Source organism: Pantherophis guttatus, chromosome 4 (assembly GCF_059756535.1).
Source record: "Pantherophis guttatus breed Tessera chromosome 4, ASM5975653v1, whole genome shotgun sequence".
NCBI lineage: Eukaryota > Metazoa > Chordata > Lepidosauria > Squamata > Colubridae > Pantherophis > Pantherophis guttatus.
Genome location: NC_142066.1, coordinates 62,473,522 through 62,492,315, shown reverse-complemented (window position 1 = coordinate 62,492,315; position 18,794 = coordinate 62,473,522). Strand labels below are relative to the sequence as shown.

General features: G+C 37.5%; 1 protein-coding gene across 8 annotated transcripts in view; it reads right to left on the bottom strand.

Moving 5' to 3' along the window:
• Positions 1-4,354: 4,354 nt before the first annotated feature.
• SLC20A2 (solute carrier family 20 member 2) overlaps positions 4,355-18,794 on the bottom strand; it is a 101,744-nt gene continuing 87,304 nt past the window's right edge. For all 8 annotated transcript variants that reach the window (XR_015733873.1, XR_015733872.1, XM_060691755.2 and 5 more), the window contains one exon: positions 4,355-6,355. Coding sequence is in view for 6 of the 8 variants with exons in the window: in XM_060691755.2 (XP_060547738.1) it covers positions 6,191-6,355 (165 nt within the window). In the remaining 2 variants the exon portion in view is untranslated. The remainder of the gene's footprint in view (positions 6,356-18,794) is intronic.

The window sequence follows — 18,794 nt, the reverse complement described above, 5'->3', positions numbered from 1 at the left end:
AAATGACCAGCCTGTTTAATTTTCACTTTAGCCTCAGCTTGTGTTTTGTAAATTTCCAAGTGGATAATTGCAACAGTTGGAAAGAAACATTTGTTCATTATTCAAGCTATGTAGACCCCGATTCATTTGACCTTGCCCACAAGAAATAAGTGGCAACAACTGTACTAATTCGAGAGCACTCTGCTTGGAAAAGCCTGTTGTGTCTCTGACCTTAATTGTTAGTTTTAAAAAATGACTGTTTAACCTGGACTCTCTTTCTTAAAACTGAGAGTGTGTTTCATTTGTAATTTTTCAATTATCAATGAGTGATTTTAGTGATTTTTTTAAAAAATGTGCATATTTTGCACACATGGAGAAAAACAGACAATACACGTAGTTAAAATAAAATTAACAATATTGGATAAATCACCTGCCTTGCATATTTTAAAGCAGAAAGTTGGGAAATATTTCCACAAATAGACTGGATCATTTGAAAAACCTACAGAGCTGCAAGCCTGGCACAGGATTAAATCTGGATCCAGGTTAATAAACAGACCTGAAGGTGAAAGGCTTCTCTTTATTTACTTAGTAAATATGCTACTAGTTGTTGAGACACATGACACATATTGCTAGGATAGTGACAACACCCATTAAGTATAAATACAAGGATAAAATTATTTCATAATTCCATGGAGGCTAAAGAGAAATACTACTGTAGTGTGATTGGATGCATTACTAATGGTATCCAATTCATAACCAGAGATCAAATTTAGAAAATGATATGTCTATATTCATCAAGAGGTTCGGCAGTTGAACATTTGATTTAAATTTATAGTAGGAAAATTCATAACAAATTTTAATTCATCTGAAAGGACAATTCTAATCTACCTAAATTAGCCCCCCTTTCTCATAAATATTTTAAACCTCTTTTTTATGAAATGCCTTTATGAAATGGAAGGAAGTAGGCCAGAATTGATGATGAACCATTCTTAAATCAAGGTAACTTCTTATTAATTACAAGTTTTAGATTTGCTAAAATTAGGTTAGATAATTGTCTATCACCAGTCAGAGAGATTATGGAAAAGAAGGGAAGAGCAGAGGTAAAATGTGATCAGAAGCTTTTAAAAGGATGAAGAAACTATGTGAGCAAGCAGCTACTATAGTCAAAGTCTGGCTGATTCTGATGTAGTTTGGGAAACATGGGTTGTGTCTGAATGGGTTTTAGGGATAGAATGAATCCTTTAACTACTATTTTGTTTTGTATCTCCGAGAGATTTGGAGAAGCAGTTATGTAGTGGAAGTTGATTGTTCTCTTGGAATGCATCTCCATCTCCTTCTCTATTTTCCTTCCCAGTTAAGGAAAAATTTCTCAGCAAAATTAGGGAATGACTTGGGCCAAACTACTTCCAGGAAGACATAAACTGACTTAAGATTGTTTCTACAGCATCAGGAATATATTGGGCAGTTTCTACACAGTTCAACTCAAAACATTTCAGAGAATAAATGATCTATTTTACTCTATCCCAAATGTGTGTATATATTGTTGTATATGCACATTAAAAATAACTCTGCCTGTGTTTCAATTTGTGGGAATATCTCCCTGGCTCTCCATAATTTACTCAGTTAAGAGATACAACTTGTTTTAATTTAGTTATCAAAGCACAAAACTGTATATTTAGCCTAAATAATATTTCCCATGTCATATTAGAATACTGTAAAGAAATACTTTACTGATTAAAGAAAATACTTTGATTATGTTGATCACAACAGACTATATAATGTTCTAAAATGGGAATTCTATAGCATCCCACCTACAAAGGCCTGGAAACCAGTTTGAATGAGACATATGACTGGCCTGGATTGAAAAAGGAGATAAGACACTATACTTTCCTTATTTGACCTATATGCTGAATTTATACTGAGGGAACCTGGATAGGAAGATGAGTATGATTTTAAAATTGAACACGCTTTTGTAATCTAAAAAACCATCAATAACCTGTCCTATCAGACACTATGCTAAAAATGCAAATTATCTGCAAGTTCTAATAGGGAATATTAAATATAGTGGAGGAAAAAGAGACTAAGATTCAATATAAAGATAATTAATCTAATGATAACAAATAGAGCAATCAATCCTGCAATTGAGAATGAAGATTCTGAAATCCTAGATAGTTTCTGCCTTTTAGGACAAGCCATCAATAAGAATTATGTTGTAGACTAGCCCTTAGGAGACCGGCCATGAAGGCCCTGGAAAAGATATTTAGAGGCATGATTTCTTTATAAACATCAGAAAATTGCAAGCAATAATATTCCCTATAACACTCTATACAAATAAAATTAGGGCTTTGACAAGATAATGTAGAAAAAGCTTTATTGCTTTTTAAATTTTGGGTTAGATAAGACTCTTGAAAACAAATCAATTCAACACAAAAGTTGTCATTCTAGGTACAAATAACCAAGCTGAAATGATCTATTTTGGACACATTATGTAAAGATTAGCTCTCTGCATTATAAAGCTCTTTATTTTTTATAAAGTTCTCTATCTTATTTAGACTTCATATTTTTTAATCAGCCATCTCCCTTGTTGGAAAGGGAAAGAGGTAAGTTGGGTTAACATGATTGCAGGAACAATGGGTGTATTACTGAAAGATTGAAGGACCTGATTGAGAACAGATATAAAATCTATCTACAGATAGTTGTCCACTTAGAACTGTTGCTTAATGATCATCTGAAATTATGGCAGAGTCCATAAAAGGTACTTACCATCCAGATTTGAAGTTCCAATAGTTGCCCCTCCCCAGTTATGTGACTGCATTTTGGGTGCTGGACAATCAGCTTGCATTTACTGCAAGTTGCATCATTCTGCAGTGACATGACAATTTATAAGATTTTTGGTGAAAACTGGCCCCATAGTGAACAATGTATTAACTTAATGATCCACTTAATGGTCTCTTGATGACCCGTTTAATAACGATCACAACTTACATTTGTAATTGAGCACTCAATTACAGTCATAAATCAAGGACTACCTACATGTGGTTGCTAAGAATCTGTAGACTTGATGGCATAGAAATATAAATACATTATTCTGAGATATTATGTAGAGTAATGCTGATCACTTTGAAAATAAAAAATAATAGAGCGGTTTCCTCATGCTTAATGAACAGATGTGGGTGCATATTTTTTAATGACCTGACAAGCTGTAACCCCATAGGATGTACAGAATGTTTCAGAAATTAGGGCAAAACAATGTGGGGGTGGGGTGGGGTGGAGGTACAAGAAAATAAAGTCTTAGCATGCACAAGCCTCTCCAATTATGAGTATATAATTATGGGGGAGAAAAAACAAAATTGAGGGGGTTATGCAGACAAAAACTTCCATTTCTCCTTTATTAACAGAATATTTTAGAAAGGTGGAAAGGGAACACTGCTTTCCTTCACTAATATTACATGGGAAGATCAGTTATGTTTAATTTATGCAGGTCAATTAATTTATAAGGCTGAAAATCAGCCAAGATTTATTTAATCCAATAATGAATATAAAAACAAACTGAAGGTAGAATAGTGTTTTGAAATTTTTTGTAATCAATTCAGCTAAGAATCTTTACTAAACATAAAATGCACTGTGACTCCTTCTTTGCTTCTCACCAAAAGGCACCTAGGTTAGAATTTTAAAAGGACACCCTATCATTCTGATTTCTATTCTTTGAGGTTCAAAATAAATAGTTTTTTCTAAATGGATACTACTTTGCAACTGCAATAGCAAAACTTGATTAAGGCTAACAAAAGTATTTAACATGCAGATTATGTCATTAGTAACTTGAGTCACAAATTGTACATTCAAGTTCAGAGGTTTGTGGTATTATTGAACATTTGAAAGCCTAAGCATTATAATGGCACTGCCTTGAAAGGAAAATGTGGATTTTTCCCTCCCAAGTTTTCCTTTTCCCAAGTATTGTTGTGATCGCAATATGCAAACATCTTAATTTTTATTCAGTCTTAGGAACATACACTTTTGTATTGTCATGTATGAAAAGTTTTTAACAGGAATGCAAATGGAAGAAGGCTTTAATAATTCCAATGGGAACTGGATCCTGGAACAAACAGTCCCAAGAGCAATAAATAGAAGCTTCTGTTTGCGCAGTACAGAGCTGGGCTTTATTTAGATTTTGTCACTTGGTATGTAAGTGAATGTGTGCACACACCTCCATTGTTACAAAACACTGAACAAGCTCACAAAGAGGGAGCATAAATAAAAGGATTATAAGAAATGCAAAATGAGAAGGAAAATTTTGTGCTAAACAAGCGTCTTTAAATGAATTGGTATCAATCTTAAAATCTCAGAGCAGTGAGAGTAAAAAAGGCTTAATAAGTAGTCTGAAGGCAATTTATTCTTTTATTATAAATTTAGAGTGAATGACCAATGAAAAAGGATGACAATGGAGTACCAAGAAAGCTCATATATCAAAATTTTAGCAGCATTTCAACAGTTCTGGGCTCCCAACATACTTCAAACAATGCTTCCTCAAATTCTTTCCAGTAAATACAACTACAGTAATAAGTTTTAAACGAAAGAGCAATCTTCTGGGGAAAAAAACACAAGAGTTGTACAAACATTGAGATTAATGCCAGAGAACTTCTCAAATGCTAATGCTTCAGAGTTCCATTGCAGTAAAAGGACACCAAATATTGTCTCTTAACTGCTACTTAGAAAACACCTTATTAGATGCATAGACAATGAATTACATCAATTTGCAGCTTTTTTGATAGATTTATCTACTAATATCTTCATTTTATAAAACACACAAGACTGGCAAACTAAAATAATTCCTCAAACAGTAAAAACTAATTTCTCATACAACCTGTTAAATTATCTTAGCAATGCGGGAACTGCAGCATTATCAATCTTTTCACTCTTTGTTGACATCCTGTGTTCTAATGAACAACATGCTGTGGATGCCAGCACTAGTTGGCCGAGATGACTGCTGCAATGAGATGTTATCAAAGGACAAAAATGACACTGCAGCAGATTTCACTTCACCAACTTTTAGTATCAGAACTAATCCTTCCAAATGCTTCTTGGAGTTAGAATTGATATTAAAAGCTCTCCACAGTGCCAATTTTAACAGTCAAACATGTCTTACTTGAGTAATTCCCTTTTTCTTTAGATACTGAAATGTCACAACTTCTGTGCACACTGCCAGTATTGCTCAATTCCACTGCATAGATAAGATTTACTGAATGTAATCATAGAAACAAGGCAGAATTTCAGTTTCATCTTTCTTTTCCTGAACTTGTTCATTAGATTGATGGTAATGAACCAGAATGAGAATCACTTACAAGTGATGGCAAACATCTTTTAAAAGAAATTTGAACTCATCATATATAAAAGCAGAGTTGGATTTCTAAAAAAATAAATGCAAGTGGGTAATAGGTAACTGCAACAATATGATGCTTTCTTACTTACAGGAAAATATTAATATTATCTTGGCATTGCTGGTGTTTGATGAGTAGAAAAGAATGCTAATTAAAATATTTCGGGAAGGAGAGCAATAGCAAATACACATACTGACAAACAGTATAATACTGTCAAGCTATTCCCCTTCTTTGGTACTGTCTAAACTTTCTTATCCAAAATATATAAGGGAAATGCAACATTAAAAAGCTACATTTTAGAAGTATTTATAAAATCAATGTGCATACAGTATTATACACAACAATATGATATGAACCACATTTTACCAATGTACTTTCATACTATTTTGTTTCAGTATCATTAAACTTTTTTTCAAAAAAGAATCTTACTCAGTTTACATTTTGCTTCATCATATATTATTATATTGACAAATGTCCCAACTTCTCTAATGGGTTTAAAAATCACCACTAAATGATACATTATATACAAATTTTACTATAGATTAAGTTCTAGGCAATTATTTTCATCTCACTTATAACTTAAGGTTGTATTATCAACTACAAGCGTGTATGTATATGGGTGCGTGTCTATATACAGACATAGACACACACACACACACACATTGTACAGAAGAAATGGCACCAAAGATACTCATAGTATGTACAGTAGATGTTAGATACTGAGGATAAATGACTTGCAGACTATCTCTTACTGTATAGTTGATCAGGGAGTTCTGCATTCTGAGAACGAGACTTAAAAGAGATACTCCCTTTTTTCTGGAAAGAACAATGATGTATCAGACATATGGTAATATTCCATACATTAAGATTGCCATAATGCCAGCACTGAATAAGCCAGCTACAGGAACAGTCACAAACCAAGCTAGAAAGATATTGCGGAAGAGATGCCAGTCAACAGCCTTCTTGGATCGTATCCAACCAACAGCTACCACAGAACCAACCTTGGAAGTTTGAGAAAAAAGTTAGAATTAAATATATCTTAATATGTATGTATGTGTGTATTTATATATGTATGTATGTATGTATGTATGTATGTGTGTATATATATATATATATGTTAAAACTTGAGAAGACATATATATACACACATACATACACACACATATATGTATATATATGACTGAGGGTCAATAAATTTTGCTTGTTTAAATAGCCAGGAATTCTTTATTGATCACCATCATCACACTACCTTGAGTTACATGGCACACAGCAGTGATTTGGGGGAAAAGGATGGATTAATTATCAGAGTAACCACCAATAAGTATGTCTAATGTGTGATGCAATGAAAAACTGTTCACTTTAATAAGTTACATTTTAATGCTAGGTATAAATGACATCCCAACCCTCCACTTTCTCAAGATTGTCAGAAAAGTTAATGTGCTGTGACCATTAAACAACCATATTTATGGACCCCAGTTATAAATAAGTGCCAGTCAGCTGATGCCCAAAGTTAAAAAGCTCTAAAAAATGTTGACAATTAAATTTCTTATTCATTTTTACATGGAGCATGTTCAATAAATGCTGCCAACTAAAGATCTGTTCAAACTTTGCTACATAGAGTAATTTTTACTGAAAATGTCTGAAAACGAATTTAGGTTGTTACGCATATAAGTACCTGCTTCATGGGTACATGAATTTATACAAAGGCATATTTCTATAGCTATATATTCCACTTCACTTATCATTTCTTGGTAAATCAAGTCATATGCTAAAAGTTTTCAATTCTTTCCAATTATTGACAACAGCATAATCCACTTAATGTATCTTAAAAGCTAGTCAAATGACTATTTCTGATCAATCAATTCTGACCCCATTATTTTGGAAATGGATTACAAACAAACAAATAAATAAATTCCAAAAAATCTATTTTGTAACCTCAGAAAAGTGTGGCTGTTTTAAAAGGCTGTAAACATGTTACATTAAGTGCTCTAAAGTAATTTTGGAATCACATCCAAAACACTGCAAAGCCTTAGAATAAATATGTATAGAAACTAATAAATTTCTTCTACTCATTTTTATCTGGATTCTATGGCTTTTCAATCCTTCTTAATTGCCAGCTGCATGCTTAACAGCAAAGATTAGGACACCATCTAGAATGGCATTCCATGAAGCATCAGCACTTATTTCAAAGAAAAAATATGGTTACACTCTTCTCATGTGCACAAGAATGAATTTTCCTCATGAGCTTCTCTAGATCATGTAATATATATTGGCAGTTTAGCTGTAGCACATTTTTAGCAGCACTGAGCAGGTGCCAGACACAGCAGAAACCTATGGAAGTATTGGAGGACACAATCTTCAGCATTCAAGAATGACAGATGATAGTGCCCATAACTAAAATTCAACTGCTAATTGATCCAACTATTGCATATTAAATGGTAGAATAGTTATTAAATCTTTTATCCAAGCTCTTTTATTTCTGTTACAAGGGCATAAATAGTGTTCAGCTGTTTTTTTACCTGGACCTGAAATCTGCAGCCATGTGACTGCTAATTTCAGTATCTAAGTCAATTGTTTCAATGCATTTCATACTGGAATATAAACAGCATCTACACGTGATCCTAGTATATCAAATAATCAGTACTATTACCTAGATGCTTTCTAGTGTGTTCATCCCTTGCTCATCCTTTTAGGTTTTTCTTCCTATTTCCAGCTGATCAGATTCACTAGTAATATCTCCATCACTTTTTTGCTAGCTTTTTTCTTCTTTTCAACAAAATTAAGAAAAGACTAGGGGGAGTGGGACATGCAAAAACGAACAGATGTGTCTGAAGTTCTAGCCTGACTGTTATGATTGACTCGCTATATAGCCCTGCTCACAATCAGACAACAGTAATGGGAGGGGGTAGGGAAGGCATTGGGATGCAAGGGAAATTTGGGAGTGAACTCTGGAATGAAGTTTCCTGGAAGCGTGAGACAGACCCAAACCCCAAGATCATCGCCTGGGAACATCCGAGGCAGGCAGCCCATTTGCAAAATAAAAAAACAGTGGAACTGATTGGGAGGTTCAGGGGGGGAAAGAAAAAGTTTTCTGATGTTATCGTGCACAAAAACATCAGAACTGGCTTTTCTACTTCTGTACCCATAAGGCTTTTAATTAAAGTTATAGTCTTGGAGAAAAAATGTTCCAGGAGTTTCTTTTGCTGTTTAATGCAGTGACAGTTGACATTAAGCTAGTGCTCAGGGTAATAGCCTATCTGGATTCCACCAGAGGTCATCTTTGAAATGTTGGCTACGGCCAAAGACACGGAAGAAAAAAAGAAGCCAGAGAGAGATCCTGGCTCGGGAACAGCGGTTGCTACCTCAGGCTGGACCAAGAGCATAGGCCGCTTGCACATGCCCTAAACCAAAACCCAAGGAGTCCGAGCAATCATCCGCAGCCAGGAAGGAGCGAGTGAGAGATACCCCATACCAGGGAGTGAAGACCACTGGGTGACGAATATGGACAAGGCAGTGGAGGCCAAAGACCCCCTTCTCCCTGCCGGAATCAAAGTGGTATGAGGTAGGGACTTCCGATTTGGCGTCACGGAGAGATGGTCGGGAAATTAGTGGGCTCCGACGAGCCCTGCGAAAACCCTGGCTGACGAACCGCCGCCGATGGGTCTTCGGACCAGAACCATCCTGCAGGGACGGGGAAGAAAGAGAGGCACCTCGGATGACCAAGAGGAACAGGAAAGTTCCTTGGAGGTTGGAGGGAACTCTCTGTGACTTGGCGGCGGGGGGCGGCAGCCATGGCAGCTGCCACGAAGTTGGGACAACCGGATCAAGTATTGAGCAGGAGGAAAGTGGAACAGAACGGAGTTTTTCGAAGCTAGGTGAGTGACAGTCAACCCAGGTTTGTAATAACATCAAGGGAAACATCTTTTAACTACAAGACCACTAGCGATAAAATAGGGGCTAAGGAGCACAGGGGCAAAGAAGATTTTGAAATGAAGCTTTAAAGAGACAAAAAACCCAATAGAAAATCAATTTTTGTAAAAGGCGAAATATTTATACGATCTGAAGAGAAACCAGGGCTTCTGGTTGGCACCGTCGGCATCGCGGACGGTCTTTTCGGACCGCCAGCCCCGCAATTCCGTTGGAGCCGTTCTGACAGCGTTAATCAGCTGTCAGATGGCTTGAAAACCTCTCCTTCGGGAGAAGAAGGAGAGGAGAGCCGGTGGGCGAGGGTAGAGCTCCCCGGAAGCCCCTGGAACAATTCCAGGGGCTTGGAGGGTGAGAGCTCCCCGTTCAGCCCACTGAAGCTCCGGATCCGAGGCGACTCCATTTTAAACGGAGCCAGACGTCACGACCAACTCTTCTGTCAAAAAGGAGATTAATTGAATTCAAAAGCAGACAGAACGGAAGCAGGAGAACAAGCTTTTGCAAGTATTGTGCTTAATTCCTGGGATACATTGTTTCTACTTGATTTTTCTGAGCTGGAGATGGAAATGGCGTCCTCGTTGTGGGTGTAAAAGTGAAAGTTAGAAATGAAAGTGCTTGTTAACAGATTTGTGCTCAGAGACTGGATTTAAGTTGCTGGGATTTGAGAGCTGGGTGTAGAAAAGACTATCTTGCTTGATAAATCACAAATAAATTTGAGAAAGCTGTTCAAGAGACTTTATGGCTGTGAAAAGAAAAATTCTTTTATAATAATATGGCTTCCAAGCAAAGAGTTCCTGAAAGTGGTGGAGGCTCTCTAATGGCGTTACAGAGCCAGGAGGATTTTTTTAGAGAATTTATAAAGGAAGCCATGAATAACCAAATTGCAATTATTAATAACCAATCAGCAATCATGGAACGAAAACTTACAGAACTGGTGGAGGATATAAAAGCAATTGAGGATGTTTTTGAAGGAAAGCACAATGACAATGCAGGAGACATTTTGACCAAAACAGAGAAGCTGGAACTGGCTGGCTCTCAAGAATCTTCAAACTTTCCTCCTGCTCTTTTGGAATTAACTGACAGAACTTTTCAAAAAACTAATTTGGAGCAGAAAGAAGTAGAAACTGACCAGTCTTACGAGGTTTTGGACTTCTCTTTGCAAACTGATAAATCTTATCGAGTCAATTCTTCGTTCTATGAACTGGCTGATTATATAAGCAAAAAGAGTCGATATGGGGGCTCTAAATCAGAGGAAATGGTTCCAAGAAAGGGACAAGTTTTAAAGATACATCAACCTCAAGTTAAAATTCAAAACCTCCTCAAAATAAAAGTAGGAGGGAGGAAGAAAGACTGGAAAAAATACAGAAAGAAAGGAAGAATGGAAGATTAACTTTTTCTGGTCTAACTATTGATGTGTTAATGATTAATTACAATGATTAAGTAAATGAATTAAGAAAATATAGAAATTCAATTAATGATTAATTAAGGTTTACTTATTGTTGTATTAAGATTTTTAAAATATTTGAATTTTGAGAATAAAAGTAGGAGGAAGAGTAAAATGATTAAGTAAATGAATTAAGAATATTTTACAGATGTATTTTTAGGGTTTGAATGATCTATTAGTGTTTGCTAATGTTTTTAAAACTCTTAGGGCTAAAGGATTATATGTTATTTTGAGCTTATAAAAAAGGGAGGCTGATGAATAATCTGTAGAAGGGGAGTTAAGGGGTCTAGGGAGTTTTAAATCTTGCATTGTTAGCATATATTAGCGTATGTTTGGTAAAATTTATACCCTGTTTTTGTTCTGGGAAGTCGGGGTTGGGGTTGGGAAGGGGGGTTGAAGGGGGTTTAAAAATGTTTAAACAGATAAGTAAAAATGTTATATTAAATGATAACTGATAAGGAGAGGTATATTGATGATATATTGAATGATTGCCTATATTGTATATTTGTTTGATCATAAAATAAAAACTTTTTTTTTAAAAAAGAAAATCGATTTTTGAATAAAACTAATTGGAAACGTTAAAGGATTGGAAGGTCAAAGGATTGGAAGAGTTTAAATTTGGACTGGACTTCAATAAAAAGATTTGATACTTTTAAAACTAAAAAGAAAAAGAGAAGCCAAGTAAGATTGTTATGTAACTGAAACAAGATGGATACTTGTTAAACAACTGGAAATTGTGGATTGCAGAGAGACACCTTCTGGAGTAAAAAGGAACATTGGAACTTGGTTTTTGTTTTGGGAAATTGTGAACTTTATTTATTTTATTTATTTATTTAATTAAATTTCTATACCGCCCTTCTCCAATAGGACTCAGGGCGGTGCACAGCCTAAGTAAAAACAGAGCATACAAAATTTAAAAACAGTATTAAAATAATTAAATATTTTGGCCGTAATTAAAACAACCCAATTTAAAATCAATTTAAAATTTAGCTCAAGCCAGCCCAGCTAGTTGAAATAAATAAGTTTTCAAGGCCCGACGAAAAATCCGGAGGTCTGTTATTATCCGTAACTCTGGGGGAAGGTTGTTCCAGAGGGTGGGCGCCGTCACAGAGAAGGCTCTCCCCCTGGGGGTCGCCACTGAGGAGGCACCCTGAGGAGGCCCACTCTGTGCGAGCGTACTGGCCGGTGGGAGGCTATTGGTGGCAGAAGGCGGTCTCGTAAGTACCCCGGCCCTTTACAGATAACAACCATGAGAATTTGTGGTGGATGATTTCTTTGTCTGCAGGCGACTTGACTATGGGGGGGGGAAAAAGAAAGAAAAGAGGAACCACAACGGAATTCTTACAATTGGGATAACATCAAGTTAAAAAGAATAAAATGGTGCAGGAATTAGAGAAGGAACAAATTGATGTATTTGACTTGGAATGGAAATAAGAAAAATAATTAAAATGCCACATGGAGGACAAAATTAGAGGACACTGAAGCTGAAATGAAGTATATGCAAGCAGACAAGAAAATGAAGAAACAAGACATAACGGCTGGAAATAAAGAAGACAAAGACAATGTGATTAAATATGAATAAGTAATGCACAGGTGGATAGTAATAATAAAAAGGAGTTTTTTAGAGACTATACTGTGAAAAACAATAGTTATAAAGATGATTACACTGGGATTAACAGTGAAAGAATTGGGGAATATGGGGTAAGATAGAAAAGTCCAAGATTTTGATCTACAAAATAACTATATTGAGATTAATGATGGTTAACAGAAATATGAGAAGAATATGTTACAGATACTTAAAATTGAAATAGGGATGGAGGCTATAATATATGAGAAATAGACTATGTTAAAAGAAAATATATCAATGGACATAATGAATTAATTTGTATTAAGATGTTACATGGTATTACTTGAGAATAATTGATTATAAAAACTGGGATATTATTTAAATACCTATAACAATTGCAATAATTTGAATATTTTCAATAACTTTAATATTTTAATATTTTCAATATTTTTGATAATATATCTATCTAAGCAAAAAAAGAAAAGAAGATTGAAATAATATAGGACAATGAATTACAAATAAGAATTGCTCAAATTGGTTTTTATACAAATGGTATGGTTAAAGAGATAGAATTGTGGGAAATAATTCAAAAATTGTATTGTAGTCTTATTTGAATTAAGAACTATGTTTCAATGTTAAATTGCTATATTTTTGGGGTTAGAGATAGGATCTAAATTTGGTGAAGTTAAGAGAGAAATAAAGATTTATTGAGCATTATACAAAGTAAAAAATGTGGGGAAGTTTTAGAAAGGGAAATAAAATTTTGAAACATAAACATGTTTCAAACAGTGCAGCGCGAGCTGCACTGGCTCCCAGTGGTCTTCCGGGTGCGCTTCAAGGTGTTGGTTATCACCTTTAAAGCGCTCCATGGCATAGGGCCTAGCTATCTTCGAGACCGCTTGCTGCCACCGACGATCTCCCATCGACCCGTGCGCTCCCACAGAGAGGGCCTCCTCGGGGTGCCATCAGCCAAACAGTGCAGGCTGGTGACCCCCAGGGGGAGGGCCTTCTCTGTGGGGGCACCTACCCTCTGGAATCAATTGCCTCCAGAGATAAGGAGAATCCAAGACCTCGGTGCCTTCCGCCGTGCCCTTAAAACCTTCCTTTTCCAGCAAGCCGGGCTGGCCTAATTTTTTAAAGTGTTTTTAAGTGTTTTGTTTATTGTTTTTAATTAATGGGGCCAAATTTATATATGTATATTTTAACTGTATTTTAATATTTGTATTTGATGTTTTTACTTGGCTGTTCACCGTCCTGAGTCCTCAGGGAGAAGGGCGGTATACAAATTCAAAATAAAATAAAAAATAAAATAAAATAAAATGTTTGATCTGTATTCTTAATAGTGAGGATTTAGGCTAAGAATTGTGAAATGTATTATGAGGTATTAATTGAATTGAGATTTAAATTGGATTAATAGAGGGGTAATTGTTTTGATTAAATAAATAAGGGTAAACTTTTTATAAGATGGTAATAGGGGAGATAGGTGATTTAAGATTAAGTATTGTTAATAGTGAGGATTTAGGGTAAGAATTGTGAAATGTACTATGAAGTATTAATTGAATTAAGATTTAAGGGGGGTTAATAGAAGGGTAATTGTTTTGATTAAGTAAATTTGATTTAATTTTTTTTAAAAGTTGGTATTAGTTGAGATAGGTGAGTTAAGATTAAGAAATAAGTGTTATGGCAAAATAGAATATAATTTTTTTTGTTAAAGATGGAAAAAAAAACCTGTATAAATTGATGACCGGATTAGGGCTCTGTTCCGAAAAGATGTAATTTGTGTGTTGGAAAAAATAAAAATTAAAAAAAAATTTTTTTCCAAAAAAAAAAAAAAAAAGCAGTCTGAGGTAGCAGATGGAGAGCAAAGTGGCTAGCCGAATAGGATGACCCTGCTAAGTGGAACATCCCGATTGCCAGTCGCAGCCCATCAATGGAGCATCTGCGAGAGAAGTTCACAGGGATGGAGATTCATGCTGCGACACCAGGAGCCGCCTCTGCTACTGGTACAGGAATTGTGGAAAACCTGGCGACCCTGGCAACTCCCTCTCCTATCCTTCAGCCAGCAGCACAAGTGGTTGCAGCTGTGGTCAGAATGCCGGTGTAAATGGCCTTCACCACACCTCCTCTTCTGTTGCAGCCAGCAGCACCAGTGGCTGTGGTCAGGGCCAGGGCTGTAGTCAGGACCCTGGCCTTGCGGTTGCATCTGGGATTCCGGCACTGGTACCAGTAACGGCAGCTGGCATTCTACCCCAGCAGGGGTAGGAGGAACAGCAGTCATCCACCTTGGTGGTCCTCTTTGATATGTGCCTAAGGCACCTAGCCCATTTCTTGGCTGAAATCTGGCATCACATGGAATGCTACTAAGCAATATATTCGGATGATGTGACATGGGTCCATGTTATCATGGTCAATCTGGAAGGGAATGCTTCAGAGTGGCTAGTGTCACTGCATGATGAAGCGCCCCTGAGCTAGATGACCTCGAGGCTATTATGCAATCCCTATGAGTACGGTTCAAGGACCCCATGGCAGCCTGTTGTGCAGAAGCCCGTATCAGTACCCTAAATCAAGGGAAGTGACTGGTTAACTAGCTCCAACTACCTCCAAGGATTCCACCACCTACCCTGGGAGACTGGCCAGAGTGCTTGCTGGTGTATCATTTCTGAGAGGGGCTGAGCAAGGAACACTATCAGAATTGTCTACTCCGGGAGGGTGGAGGCGGCTGCCACACAACCTTCGACAATGGTATTGTATAGCCACAGAGACAAAGATTGATGTGGTGGAATTCTACAAATATACTGGGCACAAGAGTCAGATGGGGCGCACCGCCAGCCAAAAGAGGCAAACCCTGCTAAAGCCTCGGAAGTTGCTTTCATTGAGGAAAGAAGGAGCACTGTGCTGCCAAATGCCTCATAGCATAGCCAATGACTGTTCCCTTCCTCCTGAGCCAACCAAAGAAAAGTGTTTCACTGAAGCCAAAGGAGAAAATGCATGCGGGGCAACAAGTCATAGAGTTCTCCCCTCTATCCACTGAAAGGGAAGAAACTCTGGTCCCTGTCAAGATAGGACTAGTCTTCTGTGAGAGTGACAGTGAAGGAGAAAATGATCTGATGGTAAGTGGAACCATCATTGCCATGACTGCTAGAGTGGAGATTTCAGCGTCCTTAGGAGTAAAGCAGGTCCTTACGGCCTTGCTGGACTCACGGTGCACCAGCTCCCAAGTGGTAGAGAAGTCAGGATTGAGGCTAAGAAAGCTAAGGAAACCCATAGCATTTTCTCAGCTAGACAGTTCTGTAATGGGTGGAGTGCCAGCAACCTACTTAACCAAGCTTGTGAAGCTAAAATCTGGACCCCCAGAAACTATTCAATTTATCATGGCCCTGGAGATGATAGAGGCCATGGTCCTGAGCCAGTGGAAAAAATGGAGTCCGTTTTGGAGTTAATTGGGATAGAGACAAGTAGCAGATGTGAAGAAAAGTATCCAACCAGCAAAAGTTAGGGAAAGTGCCAAGCCACCAAGCACCTACAGCTAAGAAAGCGAAAGTGGAACCTTCCAATAAACTAAAGGAAAATGGCAGCTTAGAACCATTGATTCTCAAGGAATATTGCAACCTGGCTGAGGTCTTTAGCAAAGGAATCTAACACACTTCTGTTCCATAGACTGTGCGACTGAGGTGGTTCGTGGAGCTAAACTGTCAAAGACAAAACTATATTCAATGACACCTAGGGAGATGCTCTGCACATTGATAGAAAAAAATTTAGCCAGGGTCTTCATTCAACCGGTTAAGTCAAGGATAGCAGCCCCTGAGCTTTTCAAAGAAAACAAGGATGGATCTCTTAGGCCAGGGGTGTCAAACTCACGGCGTCATGTTGTCATCACATGATGTATCGCGACTTCCCCCCCTTTGCTAAACTGGAGGTGGGCGTGGCCAGCACATGACACATCAGCCTGCGGGCCACAAGTTTGACACCCCTGCTTTAGGCTGTTGGCCAATTATAGAGGGCTAAACTGTATATGTGTGGTGAATGAAGGACATGTTGGCCCATCTTGCAAAGGGAAAGAATTTCATGAAGTTGGACTTGAGGGATGAATACTATAGAATGAAAATTAAGGAGGGGGACGAATGGAAAACAGAGTTCAACTGCCTTCAGGGTTGCTACCAGTTTTGTTTGTGCTACAGTGAGGCCCCAGCAGTGTTCCTGCAACTAATAAATGAAGTCCTGCATAAGCACTTGTACAAGGTGGTCTTGGTATATCTGGACAATATAATACAAAAACCAAGGAAGAGCAAATGAAATTGGTCAGAGCAGTGCTTGAGAAGCTGTGGAGGACTCAGCTTTTCATGAAGTTGTCCAAGTGTGATTACCACAAGATCAGCTTAGACTACCTAGGGTACTGGATTTCAAAAGATGGCATACAGATGAATCCCCGGAAGGTCCAAATGATCTTAGAATGGGAGCGCGAATGAAGATGTAACTTCAGAGTTTCCTCAGCTTCATGAATGGAGAGAGGATATCCTTCCTGGGGGAAGATATCTATGGACTTTATTGTGGAACTGTTGGACAGCACTGGGAATACTGTGATCTGGGTCATTACATACTTATTCTCTAAACAGGCCCACTTTGTGGCATGCCCTAAGATCCCCTCCAATCAGGAGCTGACTAAGATCTTTGTACAGCAGGTGTACTGGCTGCATGGTATTCTAAAACACATAATTTCAGATTGGGGGGTGCAATTTACCTCAAAAATTTGGTCCAAGTTCTTGAGGTTATTAGGCTTCTCCCAGGGTCTTAGCTCTTTCCATCATCCTCAGATGAATGGAGCTTGTGAATGTATGAATGCAGTCATGGAATAGTACCTTTGATGCTAGGTGAACTGCCAGCAAAACAATTGAATTGAATGAACTCTTGCACTTTGCTGAGGTGACCTACAATAACTCTGTGCACAATAGCACTGGATTTGCCCCTTTCGAGTGACTATGGGTGTGGAATTTGTGCCTATGCCAGAGCTTCCTCAAGAATCTCCTTCGTCGACTTAATTGGCTGAGTGGATGAGTACTCTGAAAGCCATCTGGCCTGTAGTGCACAAACATTAGAAGTAGCACAGGAAGTGCAAAAGACAAAGGCTGACAAGAAGAGAGCACCTCAGAGGAAGTTTAGAATAGGGGATGAGGTGTACTTGTCCACAAAGTTCTTGCAATTGGGCCAACCTTGCAAAAAGTTGAGCCCTAAATACATAGGTCCTTTCCATATCATCTGGATTATAAATCCAGTGATGATGGAATTAAAATGACCAAAAAAACCGTAGGTGCATTCATCCAGTGTTTCACTGTATTTCCTAAAGCACTTCCACAGTTTACTGCTGAGACCTGCCATTAAGTCGCCTCTCCCCCCACACGGGTATACAGAGAGAAGCACTTGAGGTCAAGAAGATCCTTGATTCTCAATACCACAAGGGGAAGTTGTGTTATTTAGTCTTATGGAAAGGTTTTTCTTTGACAGAGGCAGAGTAGGTGGCAGTAAGGAGCATCCATGCCCCTAGGCTTATTCAGAAGTTTCATGCCTCTGACCCCGATAGGGTGTTAGTGCGAAAACCCAGAGTGTAGAAATAATGTGCCTGTTTATTTCTTTGTTGGGTTAATCTTCTTTCTGGAGAGTCGGCATATCATACTTGACTCTCTACATAGCCCTCTTGCAATCAGACAACAGTAACAGGAGGGAGGATGGAAGACATTGGTATATAAGGGAGGATTGTGAGGGAACTCTGGAATGCAAATGTGCCGCCTGAAAGCGTGAGACAGACCCAAACCCCAAAGTCATCGCCTGGCAGTCAGGCTGTTTCCAAAATAAAGCAAATGCAACTGACTGGTGGAAAATGGACAATGGGAGCTCCAGTGGGGAAAAAGGAAAGTTTTCCAATGCTGTTTGCATTTGAAAACTTCAGAACTGGTTTTTCTACTTCTGTACCCATATGGGATTTCAGTAAAGTTATATTCTCGGAGAAAAAATGTCCCAGGAGTTTCTTTTGCTGTTTAATGCAGTGGGACGGTTGACATTGTCTTTAAAAAGAATTTATAGAGAAAGAATGTGGAATGGTAGTACAAACAGAATGTAAAAAGCACCACATTTTATTTAAACACTGAACTAAAAAAATGCAATTTACCTGTTTGAATTCAAATTTCTTCTCCAAATTTTTAAAAGGGCATCAGTTATACTGGTTTTTAGAAGCAATTTTATACATTATACAAATTTAGTGTATTTATTTTAATAACAATACGTATTAGAAAAGCAGTTAAGTTCATCACTGAAAAGCTACAATGTCTATAATTTCAAACAGCTAGGCTTATATTGGTTTGAAATTAAACACCATTTGCCTTCAAACAGAAAAATTGTGACTTAGACTGCACTGCACTTGTGGTACTCACCCTAATTTTTACATTCTATAACCCACAAGTGTCCAGTATGAAAAAAAAATTATTTGTGAGAAAAATATTATTAATGCAAAGCT